The 16085-nt window shown below is 41.2% G+C and overlaps 1 protein-coding gene across 3 annotated transcripts; it reads left to right on the forward strand.

Annotated features, from left to right (window-relative positions):
* Positions 1 to 3335: 3335 nt before the first annotated feature.
* AK3 (adenylate kinase 3) lies at positions 3336 to 14966 on the forward strand. 3 transcript variants are annotated; one of them, XR_015280390.1, is made up of 7 exons: positions 3336 to 3581; positions 7852 to 7971; positions 11342 to 11514; positions 12214 to 12325; positions 12413 to 12577; positions 13172 to 13290; positions 14612 to 14966. XR_015280390.1 is itself a non-coding variant. In XM_023943626.2 (5 exons), exons 1-5 carry the CDS (start codon positions 3434 to 3436, stop codon positions 14733 to 14735), a joined length of 684 nt encoding a protein of 227 aa, XP_023799394.2. In that variant the 5' UTR covers positions 3336 to 3433; the 3' UTR covers positions 14736 to 14966. The 3 variants fall into 3 exon arrangements, 1 of the variants encoding a protein (XP_023799394.2); XR_015280391.1 differs by lacking the exon at positions 12413 to 12577; XM_023943626.2 differs by lacking the exons at positions 12214 to 12325; positions 12413 to 12577.
* The last annotated feature ends 1119 nt before the right edge of the window (positions 14967 to 16085 follow it).

Consider the following 16085-nt stretch of genomic DNA (forward strand, 5'->3'; position numbering starts at 1 on the left):
AGTGTCTCTTCTCCATCTCCTGATCATCTTGGTCACTTCCTGCTAAACCTGCACCGACTGATCAATGCCTGTTTTGTGCTGGCCCAGTACTGGCCACAGTACACAGATGTGGCCTAAGAAGTGCCTGATACAAAGGGATAACAGTTTTCCCTGATAATAGTGGCTACCCTCCTCTTAATATGGCTCAGGATGTTAGTGGCCATGTGCTGGATGGTGCTTACCTGGCTGTAGACCAGCTCTTCCCGGTCTTCTTCAGCAGAGCTTCTCCTTGCTGGCCAGTCCCCAGCCCGCACAGTTGGAAGCAGTTGGTGTATCCTGGGTGGAGGACTTTGTACCTGTCTTTGCTGCATTTTAACAGGGTCCTGTTTGGCCCCTTTCCCCACCTGTTCTTGCAGAACTCCACCTCCTGCCCCTAAGCCCATGCACTCAGGCCACATGGTTTGGTATTACTCACAAAATAGATGAGACTGCACTCTCTCTCTTCCAGGGTTATTCACAGACACTAGACAAAACAAGGCACCAGGACAGGCCCTGGAAAAACACACTCATTTACATCTTTTGGTAGGGTAAAAACCACTAAGCACTACACTTTGATTCCAGCCAGTTTTTCACCCATCTCATTGTCCACCCCTCTACCACATGAGGTGAAAAAATGATGTGAGAGACCATGTCAGATGTCCTGCCATCAGTATACTATGACTCCTTCCTCATGTGAGTAACCATTTCATTTTGATACAGACTATAATACCTGGGAAGCAGTTACCCAACAGTACCAAAGGAATTCTGTATCAAACTCGGAAGAAAGGATTTAGATCTACAAGGACCATACCTGACAGAAATGGTTTTCATGGTTTAAGGCTTAAAAAGCCTCTTCAAAGCATTTTTTTTTTATGTTTGAAAAAATGCTTAGTAATATGAGAGATTATTTACTGGTAAGAACATTTGGATTTGTTTGAAACAAGATTTTGATTACTGATCAGTCACCATGAGGGTTACTTCTATACACACAAAGCAAGAGTTAAGTTTTTAATTTATAACTGTAGGCTACATGTGTGAAAAAGATTAATTAGAATACAGTGCAAGTTGTGTTACGCAAACATTGACTACTCTGTTAATATGTGAATAATTAAGTCTGAATGAAGATGATAAAATGTCATTTTCCAAACATCATAATAAGAGCTGCCAAAAACATTTGCAAGACTTTAAATGCAGAATAGCTGTGTAAAGATTTGCATACAAACTGGTGTACCATTGACCCATTTATCCCATTATTTACTTTTCCACTTCTGAGAATGTCACAACTAATCACAAAACAGCTAGAGAAAGGTCTTCAGGAAAAACAGTGAAGGAAAAGGGAACAATAATTTCTTTAACTACATATTTTCTGTAATTTAAGTACCCACTTCTGTTCTGCAAAGGCCATAGAAGTTAGTAAGAACCTGTGTGTGTAGGAGAAGTGCCTTTCTATCCTTTTCCAGCCCTTCCTCATGAATCTGTTAGGAAGTTCAGAGAGGTTTCTCAATAGTCTTTAACAAAGGGATTGTCTTAGCATTCCTGTCTGGAGTTCTGAGCTGCTCAATAGGCCAGTAGAGAGGCTGAAACTCAGGCTTCCTTTTTAACAGGCAGATAAATTATTGCTGCTTTTTATACATGGTGACATTGGAGATAAGAGTTAATGATCTCTCTGAGAAGTCAAGCTATTTGCTGGATATGTATTTCATACAATACCTTCCATTTTCCCATGTATTTGCTTTAGGAAGATTTATTGACGCATTTTGTGGACTTCTGCCATTCAGAAATCTCTGAAGTGTGGAGCTTAAAACAAACAGTGTGGCTTCTAACACTTAAATGCTTTTGTTGCCAAATTTTGTTTAAGACTGTGGTGCTTTGGCAGACTGAGGTGTTGCCCTGGGAACACTGCTGAAGTCCTGAATGTTTCACTCTTTCTGTCCTAGTAACAGAGGTATTACTAGGTTCATTTATGAAGGCTTGCATTTCTCAGTGTAATGAAACTTATGTTCATAGTAAGCTTTACAAGATCAACCAGTGCCTTCCTACTTAATTGTTAAGGCAATTAATTTTGTTTGTTTGGGGAGTTTTGGGGTTATAATCTCATTTCCTTCCTGTTCTTAAATATCCATATGAATATTTTCTTGTGGCTTTACTTGTTTCAGTGTAAAACTATTGAAAAAAAACTATGTTTTAAAACAGAAATATTAATTTCATTAATGTTTTGACTCCAGCTCTGCTTTCTTCTCACTTTTTCCACCGTGACCTTTATGATAAAGTGGTTGACATCCATCAGCATCTGCAGAACCTCTAAGGTAGCTGGAAGACTCTCTTCTCCTGCTGTGGACATGACTGTGAACACTCTGGAAATGGGACAATCTAATGTTTTGGCCAAAACAATGTGTTCACCCGTAGCTGAGAATCACCTAATCATTTCTGTGGGAAAGGACATCTTGGTGTTTGGAAGAACACTAGTCAGAACAAGGGCAACCTGCAGCTGTTCACATTCGAGTATCATAAACAAAACTTGGGCACAGCCCATTAAAAATGCAGCTGCTAGAAAGTGGGAGCTTACTTGTGAGAGACCGGCGAGGGCAGGGTTGCTGCATGGGCGTGAACGAGCACAGCAAAGTCAGCCGCAGCCTCGGGGCATCCGGGCAGGGCAGTGACAGCGACGGGACGTGCCAGCAGCCAAGCTGTCGTCAGGTGACAGCCAGCTAGGGAGCCTCGTCCCAGCTGAGTCTGGCAAATCCTCACGGTGGTGCAGGGAAGTAGTGGGGTCACCGTTTCTGGGGATACTTACAAGGCGGACTTGGTTCAGTCTGGGGCATGGTTTAGGGATGGACTGGCAAAGCTGGATTACTTGTTGGGCTCGGTGGCCCTCAAGGTCTTTTCCAAACCGAACGACTCTTTGATTCTCTGACTGACAGAGGGCAGACGGCTTAGGGAGCAGCCCAAATGGGCCTCATGGGCGGAGGGCTGAGGGGAAGCTCCTCAGCGCCGGTTTGAACAGTGCCTAAATGCGCTCCGATGCGGCGTTCTGAGATGCACTTTGCTTTAGTTATCTTTTTATTATCGTTATTCATTTATCCCTCCCTCCCTGCCCCCGTGCACTGACGTAAAGGATCTTTCCTTCCTGCCACTGATTGACAGCCGGAGAAGCTGCCGCTGCTGTTCCCTGTCAGGACCGGCCCGGGCTCCCCGGCGGTGCGGGGCGGCGCTCCCCGGGAAGGCGGCGCTCCCCGGGAAGGCGGCGCTCCCCGGGAAGGCGGCGCTCCCCGGGAAGGCGGCGCTCCCCGGGAAGGCGGCGCTCCCCGGGAAGGCGGCGCTCCCCGGGAAGGCGGCGCTCCCCGGGAAGGCGGCGCTCCTGCCCGCGCCCCCGCGGCCGGAGGAGCGGGAGCCGCGGCGGGAGCGGGGGGGCACCATGGTGGTGCCGCCGCTGCTGCGCGCCGTCATCATGGGGCCGCCGGGCTCCGGGAAAGGCACCGTCTCCGCTCGCATTATCAAGCACTTCGGCGTGAAGCACCTCTCCAGCGGCGATCTGCTGAGGGACAACATGCAGAAGAAGACAGGTAGGAAGAGGGACGAGGGTAGGGGTGTGTGTGCGGCGGCGGCGATCCCTGTTGCCGTCCCCGTCCCGCGGGAGCGGTCCCCGCGCAGCCCTGCGGGAGCCCCCGCTGACACAGGGAAGGGACACACGCTCCTTCATTCCTGGGCACACATTCCTGCCCCCAGCCCCGCTCCTTCCCTCCCGTCCCCTCCCAGAAGGGACAGCGCCTCTTTAAGGGGCTTTGCTGCTCCCCAGTCCCACTCTGTGTGACCTCCAGCCGGGCAGAGGCTGGGTGGCTTCAGACAGCTCTTGTGGAGGCCAGAGGCACTGAAGTGGGCCTCATGTCCGCAGCCGCGGGTCCTGCATACGCTGTCACTTGCCAGCCTCTTTCGTGAACGTGTACGGGGTTATCTGGGGTTATCCTGTTTTCCTTGTTTTGTTACACCTCATCGTTTCCTAGTCTTGAGTGCTTTTTGTAAGCAGCCAGTGGTTTTTGTACCCGTGTTTCTAATAGCTCTGATAGTTTCTCCTGGTTTCTCACGGTTGCATCTTAAAAGAGAAAAATATTCACACCTTTTAAAGGCAGGGCAAGAGGAGGGGTTTTGGGCAATCAGACTTTTTTGGATGTTCATTTGATGGTTAGAAGTAAAGGTACCTAGAATTGTTAACAACTGTTCCAAAATTAGGCCTAGTCCTGAGCTGGCTGGCATAACAGCAGTGCTTTCAAAAAAAAAACAATGGGCAAAATTTTCAAACTGCATAGCTTTAAAAATTATTATTGTCTTATGAGTTCATATCATGCTTAGATTTCAGCATGGTCTGTGTTTACATTCAGCGATGCTTATACTAGGTAAAGATATTAATTATTCTTGCTGTGTAGTCCTACTTGACCTCTGGCCTCAGCTGAGATACCACAGTCCTTTTCTCTGGTAGATTTTTCAATGATGGACAGTTTCCTCCTGACTTCCATATCTGCTTTTCTACATGGTGGGGTGAAAAACCTCAAAAGAACCGTCTCAGGCTGCACATGATGAAGTGGGGGTATTATTATTTCCAGCAACTTCAAGCTGTAGAATATCACGTTCACTTGTGAGTGAATCACTGTAGTGTTATGCCTAGGTAACTGGCAGTCTTAGTTTTGGAATACTCATAAACATGTTCGGAGGTGAAGCAGTTGTGATGTGATTTCCACATGTCTTCACACAAATTCACACAAATTCTGCTTTCTCACTAAGGATAATCACTTCAGTACAGTTGCTGACTTTACCATAGTTGATGCTATAGATACTGTAAGTTAAGAAATTGCTAGGAGCACGCCTGTGTAGATATACCTGATTATCTTAATGCTATTTCTATTTGGTTGCACAATTTTAAGTTTTTGTTTAGAGGGTCACAAAACTGTTCTGTTACGAACTTCTGGTGTAAGACCTGGTGGGTAGCCATCCCAAGAAAACAAAGGAAATGTTGTTTTACCAAGTGATTTGAGGTTTACAATGTTTACTTAATACTTTAGGTTTTGTGCAAGACCACAGAGCACCAGAATCATGCTGAAGGTTGTGTGAGGAAATTGCAAGTGGAAATATCAATATTGCTTGAATTGAGGTGGGAGCCTGAAGTGACAGAAAGAGAAGTGGTTACACAAATCATTCTTGGTGCATTGGGCAGATGAAAGACTGTGAAGGAGAGCAAACCTGTGAAATGGAAGTTTAGCAGTCACATTAAAATCCAGAATATGAGGGAAGAAGCCAGTGGACAGTTTAAGAGGTGAAGTTTGCTCTAAATTAGCTACAGCAGAATTTACCAGACTCTGCTACTGAGTTTCTCATTCACTAGTAAACCCAGATGAAACTCTAGTGCAATTTAATTGAAAGTCAGTCAGTAGCTGCAGAAATGGTTCACAGAGGGTTGAGGTGAAGTATGAGGTAGCAGGACTTGGTAGTACACTGAAAATAAGAGAGCAACTGAGGGGCAACTCAAGGAGCCTTGACAAGTTCAGTCAAGGCAAAGACCAACAAGTTTTGATTATAGTCGAAGAGTCCTGCAATTTCCAGTTCTTTGTGAAATGAGTTAGAATAAGATGGGCAGTTAAAGCCCTTGGAAAATCAGATATAGTTAACAGTAGTTGTATGGTGCAAATGCAAAATTTGCATTGTGTCTTGTGAACATGGACATTGTTGAGAAGTCCTGTTGGAAATGAGTGTCCTTATCATTCTGCAGTTATTACCATGTTCTTCTGGACAGGGGAGAGTCTGTGACCACCACTCTAATGCTAAGGTAATTTTTCTGATTATGGCTAGAGCTTGATTGCTGTAGTGTGGTCAGAGCATGCCAATCCTTTGTAAAATCATGGAACATGGATACCTGTCATCACCTACAAAGGAAAGAAACTTGTTACCTGTAATTCTGAAGATCGCCTGCAGTGGTTTCAGACCCAACCTGAAAAAACTCAGAACTAAACAAAATCCCATGAAGTCCCACTCCCAACAGGAGGGATGAAAAAAAAAGGGAAAAAAAAAAAAAAAAAAAAGAGAGAGATCTGTGAGCTAGTCTACCAACTTTTTTGTCCTAATGTATGACTGTTTGGGTATAGTTGTTCCTATTTCTTTCCTCCTGTAAAAGTGACTTTCTAAATGACCTGAGTTCCATAGAGAGGGGCAAAAGGCAGCGTTTTTCAAGCTCTATTGGTCTAAGTATAGCTTCTCATATTCTAAATTTTTCTGGGCCCAAAAACTCATGAATCTTTCCAAGGTAAGTTTTAATTGTTCCGTGTGAACCTTGCCTTGTGCATATTTTTAGATCATTGTGGCTGGAGCAATGCTGCAACATAAATTAGTAGAAGCCAAGCATCAAGTACACATTAAACTATCTAGACATGATTTATCCCTTCTCCCAGCCTACTTTTGTGGGTTACATGGTTCAAAGCACACTAGGACTAGAATAATAAAAGAGGTATGAAGAAGGGAGGTAGGGAAAAGAAGAAACACTTTGTACCCAGGCAGACAGTCACCTTTCAGTTTGTGATGTGCTGGAGGACTCAGGCACCATAGTCTGACTCTTTTCCATACAGTGACTATGTTTTGAAGTCAGGCCAAGGTGCACAGTGCATATTTCTAAATGGTCTTTGTACTTTTCAAAGCCTACTACAGATGTGAACACACACTAAGGGGAAATTGTTCCTTTATTTTGTTTTTTTCTCATCACCAAAGCTACTATTTGCATTATTTGAGGGCATGTACTGCTTTTCAGTTGCCTCATCTGAAGAAGGGCCTCTGTCCTGTTGCACATTCTATGCGCTGAGGGATGGGAGTGGCGTTTGTCATTGCTTTCTACTGAAAAGTGGTGATGTCTTGTGTGGAAGATATGGGATGTCCATCCCATTTTCTCTTCTTTAGTTTTCTGTAACTGGGTCTAAACTGGCTGCAAGTAAAAGCTTCTGCAGATCCACAATTAAACCAGTCTAGCTGCTCTTCTGGGTTACTTAACATAATTGGGTAGTTGTTTTATAAATGAAAGATATGGAAACTTTGTGCCTAGAACACAACCCAGGCAACTGAATTTCTTCCTGGCCATACCCATGATTTGGGTGAACTACAGCATGCTACTGCCTGCCGTGTAGGAGCATGGTGTGATAGCTGGAACTACAATGCATGGATGGAATTTTAGTGGGACAGTGGGATCAATGACTGGTACTAAAGGTTAGTCAGTTCCATGGCAAAATACTAGTGTCCATGTGCTCCCATAAATAGTGTACACTATCTGTAATTCCTCTTGCAACTCTAGTAATCATAAAAATACGTATCTGGCAAGCGTCTCCCACTACAGATGGCTTTCTTAAATGCCAAAGGCATTTATATTTGTAATGAAGCCTAAGTTAGTAACTAGCCATTAAGCTGAGAAAATAACTTTCTTTTCAGGAAGTCTGAGGGCTGATATCTTAAAAATTTTGTATCCTTTCTATTTCTTATTTTGAAGACTCTTAGCTAATGGCCTCTCCTCATTTTAGTTTTTAGACACCTTCAAATTTCAAATACATACTAGTAAATTTATTCAGAATGTGTGTGGATAGAAGTGTGTTTTGCCCTACAGCTAGATCAAATTAATCTCATACATATTTTCATGGTCAGATCCTAGTTGATCATACAGATGTTTTTTAATTTTGGCAAGCATGTCGTCTGTCTTGTTTACAACTTCTCTGCGTCATCCCGATCAAAACAGTTTTTTCTGCAGGCTCGTGGTCATTTTTTCCCTTGCTGGAGGTCAGAGATAGTGTAATGCAACTTTTACTTTTGCAGAAGTGGGAATCCTTGCCAAATCCTACATTGATCAAGGGCAGCTTATTCCAGATGACATCATGACACGACTAATGCTGAATGAGATAAAAGGTCTAGACCGGTACAACTGGCTATTGGATGGTAAGTTATCATGTTGGATATCACTATATATGGAGAGAAAACGGGTTCTGGAAAACTTGTGACTACTTTGGTCACTGGTTGCCAGCTTGTTGTGAAACTTTCAGCAGATAGTCTGCCCCAGTTTCTTTGGCTGACAAATGCTTCCAGTGTATCCTGCCTTCAGGGCATTACAGGGTCAATTAACTCATGTTTAAAAGGGTAGTTCAGCATTCCAGAAAAAATTCAAAGCTGGCAATTCTAGTATCTTTTATTATCATTCATATGGTATTTCCCCTGTTAAAATAGGCATTGAGAAGTTTCTTTTTAAAAGTCTTTTCTTATTAAAATCCTTGGGAAGTGGAAAAGTTTTGAAGGATGGGGCTTTGGAATTATTTAAATAGCAAGGTAGGAATGTGATGCAGTAACAAGGTGAGTATGGAAAAGTAAGTGTGCAGCAGTGTAGAATGCAATAAAAACCATTACTTAATTGTCCTAAAAGGTCTGTTTCATTTGCTGTCTGGTTCTGTTCTCCAGAGTGAACTGCTTTGCAGTTCTGCAGTGTAAGCTCATTGCTTCAGCATTGGCACTAGAGAGAAAAAGCATTTGCTGCTATCTTCATGAGCAGGATGACTCTTGTTATTCCAGCTCGTGGGAGTACAGTTGGATGCCCAGCACAAAAAGTGTCTAGGCTGGATGCATGTTTTTTTCAGACTCTAGTCACAACCTGTCTCAGTATATAAAACAAGAAAGTTATTGGTGTGACTTTCTATTTAGAGGGAGTGAAAAACACACAGTGGTCTCTGTCCCTCAGTGGTTTATTATAGTTATATTTATATAGCTGCTCCTACGTACAGTGATATGTTTTGGTAGCTTTAGTCGCTCCCTGAGATAAAGGCTTCATTCCCACAGTAAACAGTACAATGAAGCCTAAACAATAAAGCAAAGACAGCAGATACTGTGTTTTTTTTTCTTTAGTTACAGGTTCCATGTAGACACAGTTCCAGTCTTGTGGATCTGGATGTGTAGCTGTATAGCTGTGCTCTCAGCAGGAGGACTGTGTTGAGACCATAAATAAGAGAATAAATCAGTCTCTGCTGCATCTTAATGTGCTCCTTTAAACTTTTTGAGCAGAAATTTTGTCTGCATCAGCATTTGTAATGAGACTCAGTGAGTTACACTAGGGATAGCTCTGGCATAATGGCCTTTGTAGGAGCAACACTGTTCTGTTGAAATACGTTAACCCAAAATCTTTAGTTTGGTAACCGCAATACAGAACAAACAGATGGGGTCAGTTAGCTGAAACTAGTTCAGAGCTGCTGAACTGCTTGCTCACTTAGCCAAACACCGATTTACTGCTTTACAATAGGTTGGTGGCTTCTAGAGTCATAGCAGATGTAGCAGTGTGAGTCATATGTGTCTGTGGGTATAATCCATTTAGATTTATGTGCTGTATAATCTAGAGAACTTCTCTAGATGAAGATCTCCTGGAATCTTCATAACTCATCAAATCTTGCAGACCTTTTTCTGTATAGAGAAAACACTATGTAGAAAATGCCAGTTCAATTTTAATGAAATGCTTTTGTAAAGAAACTTCAATTTGTTGAGGAATTTTCTCGTTACCCAGTACCAAGCAAACTCATTTTCCATCTGCATAACTTAGAAGCATGGTGGCTAACAGTAAGAAAGATCAGCAGCTCTTGAACAGTGTTCAGCAGCAGTGTTGAAGACCTGACTCTTCCTCTGCTCTTAACATTTAGAAGCACTTCCATGACATAATGTGAATGTGTGAGAAATAGGATGAGGGCAGCTCATAACTGTGATGCACACCAGTTGCAAGAGGCTTAATGCACTTGGTCTGAGTTAATCACCTCTATTTCTAATTCCTATTTCTAATGTTTTTCCTCACTCATGCAATGGCCAGACAACCAACATTATGCAAGAGTTTCTCAAGCTTGTACCTATCAGTACTTGCCTTTATGGAGATGTTTACTTGTACAGCATGACGCAAACTGAAAGCTACTGAAGAACATGAGACTATGCTAGAGCTTTCTGAGGAGAGGCATTGTTCCAGTGAATATAGGATGTAATAGCATGTTCTTCAGTAGCCTTGACCACGGAAGGTCTTGTGCTCAATTTTTCTTTTCAAATCCTTTGTGGAGACCTTGGGTTTCTTGTTTTTTGTTCCTACTGCTCTCCCGCTAAGTTGCACTAGATTTATCTAAGAGCTTAAGGCATAGAGTAGGGAACCACGGAGTTCATGGGGCAAAATGCAGCATCTTTGAAGTGAAAGAGACAGGTTCCTGATCAGCCTGAGTGTTCTCTCAGTCATCACATCTGAGGATAGTTTGAAACGCTCAAACTTTTAGAACCCTTCTAAATCCTGGATTGTCTCTGGTAAATATATTTGGCTTACTGCAACTGAATTAAACAGTTATTAACTGTTTTATTAGTTTTATTAACTGAATAAACAGGTTTGTAATGGCTACCACCTTAAGCCAGACTTACACAGCTGTGAAAGTAAGAGATGTCACAGATGTTTCTAAGTTGTTCTGACTTCTGACTGAAACTTTTCACTGGAGCTTTTATTATTCTCAATGTGTATACAATGCTTTTATGCAGTGCAGTAGTATGTGGCATATATGAATCTGGAGTCTTCTTGCACTTATTTGTTGCACCTTTGGGAAAATGATTAGCTGAAATGAAGAAATGAAAGCTGGGAGGCGTTTAAAAAGTTAAAATGCCGTGACACACTGATGATGCCTTGAGAGGCTACCTGGAACAGAGGCTAGACGGTGTTAAAGGAATAAAGTAGGTATTTATTAAAAAGCATTCAGGCATTAAAAAAGCATACCTTGGGCAGTACAAGAACCTGGATGTGGCTCTGCCCAAGCAGGACCCAAGAGAGACACAAGATGGATGACAGGTCACATGTTTTCACACTTTGATAAGTTTTGGTACATTTATATATTGGGGCTAATTGTCCAATTACAGCTTCAGGTTATGAAGTCACATCCTCTCATATTGCTCTCCTCAATTCACTTGTTGTTGTTTATACTTTTGGGGACTGAAGCTGCAATGGTGTCCCCATGGTTCTTGGGCTGGAAAATGATTGTTTTGTCAAATTAAACTGTGAAGGGAACTTCCTAACTCTTTATATGAAGTTCAGAGTTATCTACCAATGCAGTACAGAATCTGGAAAATATGAAAGCTTAAACTTAAGGTATCATTGAAAGATACTGGAAAATCTGATGTATCTTCCATCTTTATAGAATAGGACAATGCTTTTTGGCTTTTTTGCTGTGTAACTATTATTTTCTCTCGTGACTCAATCCAGGTAATTTTTGCTATAACTCTGCTTTTTGAATTTTATGAAGTTGTTTCCTTTAAAAAGGTTTCCCCAGAACAGTTGCTCAGGCAGAAGCCCTCGATAAAGAATGTCAAATAGACACTGTGATTGACCTAGACGTGCCATTTGAGACCATAAAGTGTCGGCTTACAGCACGCTGGATCCACCCTGCCAGTGGCAGAGTCTACAATCTTGAATTCAATCCTCCCAAAGTGCAGGTAAGCAATAAGCTTTTGTGTTGGCACTAAATAAGAGCTGCACTGCATCTGCTAGCTGCAGTAAAATATTGTTTGCATATGTTGTTTCAAAACACAGCAGCTCAGAAGAAAAAGGCTCATTTCATTTCTTGGGAGCACAGAATCTTTTTGGAAACACTGTGCTGGTATGAGGGTATCTTAGTAACGTGGTAGAACCTCTTAAGCCGGTGGACAATGTATTTGTTCCCAGCGGAGCAGAGTGGAACACCATGGTGTTTTGTAAGCTCTTATTAAAGCTGTTCACTGATCTGGAATACTGTCTGCCTTGCACACTGGCACAGGATCTGGGCACGGTCTTTGCCTCTTTGCAGCCTATACACTCCAAAATACAGCTTTCTTTTCCTTCCTCCAGAGGAGTCATGCTTTATATATAGGAAACACCAAACCACCAGTCAGAGGAATTCACTTAATGCTTTCCCTGTGTTTATATTTAATCAGGATGGGTTATTTTCAAGGGAAGAGCTGCTGTACTGCAAAACTGGATATAGAAACTTTCAAGTCAGGGAAGCTTTTCAACAGATTTAAGAACTTACGACTTGAGATATCCTAAAGAGGAGCTTGAAGATAAAGACTGCACATTGTTACTTTAATTTTTTCTGAGAACAAGGATTTGGTTTAGTGCAACTCAGCTAAAACTGTATTTCATCCTTAATAACTTAGCTGTTGTGGCATCACATTTCACCTGGAAGCTCTATTAATTTACATCAGAAGCACAGCAGGCCCTGTAGTTTTTGGATTTGTTGCAGGAACAGAGGCCAGCTTGAAATACCAGGTAAGCACTGGAAGTGAGCAACTGGAAATAATGACTTTGTTTTATTTAAAACAAATAGTTTAAAACTGTGGTTATTTTCAATTGCAGAAGAGCACAGGCAAGATGGAGCAGAGAATTATCAGGCTTACCAGAGTAGGCTTCAGCTGCCAGAGCTTTGCTATTAGGAACTGTTTTACCTTTCACTAATTAGCAGACATCACAACACAGTGGGCTGCAATACTTAAAGTGAAAACATGGAAGAGAGCTAAACAGGTGAAATACAGTTGTCCATCTTCTTTTAATAGACTTGCAAAATACTTACTTAGAAGGGACGAAAGTTCACAAATTAGGTCCCTACCTCTGTACGGAAAGCTTCAGCTGACTTTTAGGCCATTTTTTGTACAAGTGTTGCTAAATGATAACTCTTCCATTTTGCAACTTAAAATCAAAGGGCAATTAACTCCTTTGCCCATTTTAATATTGTCAAATGAAGGTCCAATTTACCTCTCGTTTCCTGTTATACAGGAATGTACTACCAAAAGTATCGTTTTCCCTTGTAAGTGAAGGTTTTGTTTTCATGTTCTCTACTTTCTATGAAAGCTCCAGAGGACAAATTAGTCAAGTTACTATGATCTAATATTCATTGGCAATACTGAGAAAATATCTTTAACTGACAGACTGATTTACTGGGAAGTCAACAACTTATATTCCAGATAAGAACATAGGCAGCAGCCTCTCTCTTTATAAGCAGAAATCTATACCCCGATTAAGTGGAAATTGATCATAATTTAAATAGAAAGATCACACAAAGCATGCTTAAAGGGAAGTAAGAAGCATACTCTGGTATTTGCTTTTAACCATAATTAGGGCATTGATGACATTACTGGCGAGCCCCTTGTTCAGCGTGATGATGACAAGCCAGAGACTGTCAGCAAGAGGCTGCAGGCTTATGATGCACAAACAAAACCTGTTCTAGAATATTATCGGTAAGTAATAAAATCTCTTCTTCCATGTTTCAAAATCTTACTATGCATCAGCATAGTGAGGAACAGATCTCTCCAGTTACAGAGTATATTATACCACAACAGTGAGTGTGGTGGGGGTAGTTGTGTAGCTTTCATGACCTCAGTAAGAAATCAAGCCAGTAGAATGAGTATGGTTTTCCAGTGTTGCATGAGACCTTCTGGAACCTGTCTGGTAAAACAGCCTATCACTGCAGCCAGCCACATTTAACTTTATAAAGAATGCTATGCATTATTCAATACATAGTAGTTCTGAGCAACAACAGCTCTGGTGGGTGAGGTAACACAGGCAGTTCTTTTTTTTTTTTCAAGAACTTAAGAGTACGGGTAGAAGCTCTTCTAACAAGTGCAAGGGGTCAAGAAGTGATACACAAATAGAGAAACTGTTAATGAGGATGTAAATGTGGCTGTTCTAAGATTGGACCCTGCTAGCAATACTCTTTGGGAATAAGTAGGTAATTCAGAATTGTCATTTGCATTGTGGAGTAGGAACAAATTACTAGTTCATTTAAGAGTCAAAATTATATGCAATGTTTCTCTTAATGTAAAGTTGCAAGTGTCATACTGCTAATATATAGATATACAGTAAGTCACCATGTAGAGCTTTACCTTTACCTTGCCTAGACTAAGAAATCAGATTCTGACAACATCAGTGATTGTCCTTTCGTATTTCCATATTCATTGTATTCTTCCAGGACTGTTGAGCAGAAAAATAGAAGCTCCATCTTTGGTGTGGTTAGGTTTTGAAGTTTTTCTAGATTGATAATGATATTCCTGGTTTTGTTAGATTTCTAAAGTGAAAATGCTTTAGAGCATCACAATAAGACAGATGCCTAAGCTGTAACTGGTAGTAACACACTTGACAGATAAAACTAGCTCCTACAACTAATTCAGAATAATGCTCTTGTGTCTGGTTATTTTGCTTGTCTTGATGCACATTCTTTGATTCATGAGGTGCAGCCTTATAATACCTGGGTTAGTCACAGTCATCTAGACAGAGTCTGTACAACACGTGCTGTATGACAACATTGCTACTTTGCCTTGTTTATGATTAAGTGCTCTGCAGACAGCCATCAGTTTTATGAACTGATGTGGTCAATAGCCAGCTCTTTGAGGAACAGAGTAATGAACCTCCAGCCTGCATTTCCAATGCTACAGGTGTTCTTGGTGTTACATCACATGCATATTTTCACACTCTTGCCAGGGTAATCTCCAAGTGAGGCAGATATTCTGAAACAATTAAAGAATTTGACATATGTAATATTTTCTTCTTTTTCTTTCTTAGGAAGAAAGGGTTATTGAAATCCTTTTCTGGAACAGAAACCAATAAGATCTGGCCACATATCTATGCTTTCCTTCAAACCAAGTTGCCAGATGTGAGCCAGAAAGATGCTGCCAACCCCAGGTGAAAATAGGTCAGGCTTCTGGTCATCTGTCATAGTTCACTCCTGATTACATGGGATTCTGCAATCAAGGACTTGTCCAAGTAGTCTACCAGACTCATCAATAATTAAAGTCTAATGCTGTCTTTAACTTACATTATGGTAAAATTTTGTTGCCTGTGGTTATCATTTTAATGCTGTATTTTTTTATATTAAATATATTGAATTTGAAAAATACAGTAACTGTCTTTAGCAAAATCAGGTACTCTCGTGTCTTTTATTTGGAAAATACATTTCCATTGTTGATTGGTGAAGGAAATACATTTCAGAATACAGCTTAATTAGAAAGCACATTGACTGATTTACTCAGTCAGTAAACAAAGCAATGACAAAGACATGAAAGCATGTTTCTTGAACATGTAGCTAGCTGGAGCTAGCCAGAAGCTGTGAAGAACAATGACCACTGGTTTGCAAAAACCAGTTTTTCAGACCAGAACTGGTGTGTATGGAAATTGATCTTATGGAAAGGTTAGCTTCTTGTTTGCTTGCAGATGTGACTTGATTTTGCTCACCATAAATTACATGTAGCACCAGGGCAAATTATCTAAGCAAGTAATATGTTTATATTTCTGCCTTCAGAGCAATGATTTTGCAGGCATGGGAAATAGAGTGTCAATGATGTGTAACACATTTGATAAAGCCTCTGTCTTTGTGTAACCCTGTAAGACTTTATCAGTAAAAAGATAGCAGATACTGAACAGATTAAGTGTAATCTGGTAAATCTGTAGCTAGATGATCTTGACCAGTGAATGTGCCTGTTCTACTGTCCTTAAAAACAAGTGGTCACTGATGCTAGTGACTGATTTCCAGTGGTCAAAATATTAACTTTGGCATATTACTGTAGCAATTTTTATTGTAGCAGACTGGTTTTCCTGAGATTCTTGTCTCTGACCAGCTCTTGTGTTTATTGACTAGATAACTGGAAAAATACAAACCTCCACAGCCTACACTTTTTAACAGTCCAGGGAATGTAGACATTGCTATTTTTCAGTGGCAGTTTCAAGAGTCAGGAAAATGTGAGGAACAAATAACTCTGTCTAGGTAACGTCTGAAGTAGCTGTGTCCTAGTAATGCAGGTTCCAGTCTCCTTTAGCAGTGACTGTAAACAGCTGGGGTGTTGACATACCTTGGATTGCATCTGCACATCCAGTTTTAGCATTATGAATATTGAGACATATTTGAGTGTAAAAAGAGACCGTCAGTGTAGAATTTGTGGTATTTCCCCCTTACTATGAATGAACAATATAAGCAGCAACTATCACTACAATCAGTTTTCTTTCATTTAAAGAAAGCTGGCCAAGAAAATTGACCACTTGT

The sequence above is a fragment of the Cyanistes caeruleus genome, chromosome Z (assembly GCF_971803275.1).
Source record: "Cyanistes caeruleus chromosome Z, bCyaCae1.hap1.1, whole genome shotgun sequence".
NCBI lineage: Eukaryota > Metazoa > Chordata > Aves > Passeriformes > Paridae > Cyanistes > Cyanistes caeruleus.

What these genes read in the sequence shown, in the direction of transcription:
- AK3 (XM_023943626.2), top strand. Translation starts at nt 3,434, where the DNA reads ATGGTGGTGCCGCCGCTGCTGCGCGCCGTCATCATGGGGCCGCCGGGC. An exon ending in GTACAACTGGCTATTGGATG is followed by an intron (nt 7,972 to 11,341) that starts GTAAGTTATCAT and finishes TCCTTTAAAAAG; the next exon opens with GTTTCCCCAGAACAGTTGCT. An exon ending in CCTGTTCTAGAATATTATCG is followed by an intron (nt 13,291 to 14,611) that starts GTAAGTAATAAA and finishes TTTCTTTCTTAG; the next exon opens with GAAGAAAGGGTTATTGAAAT.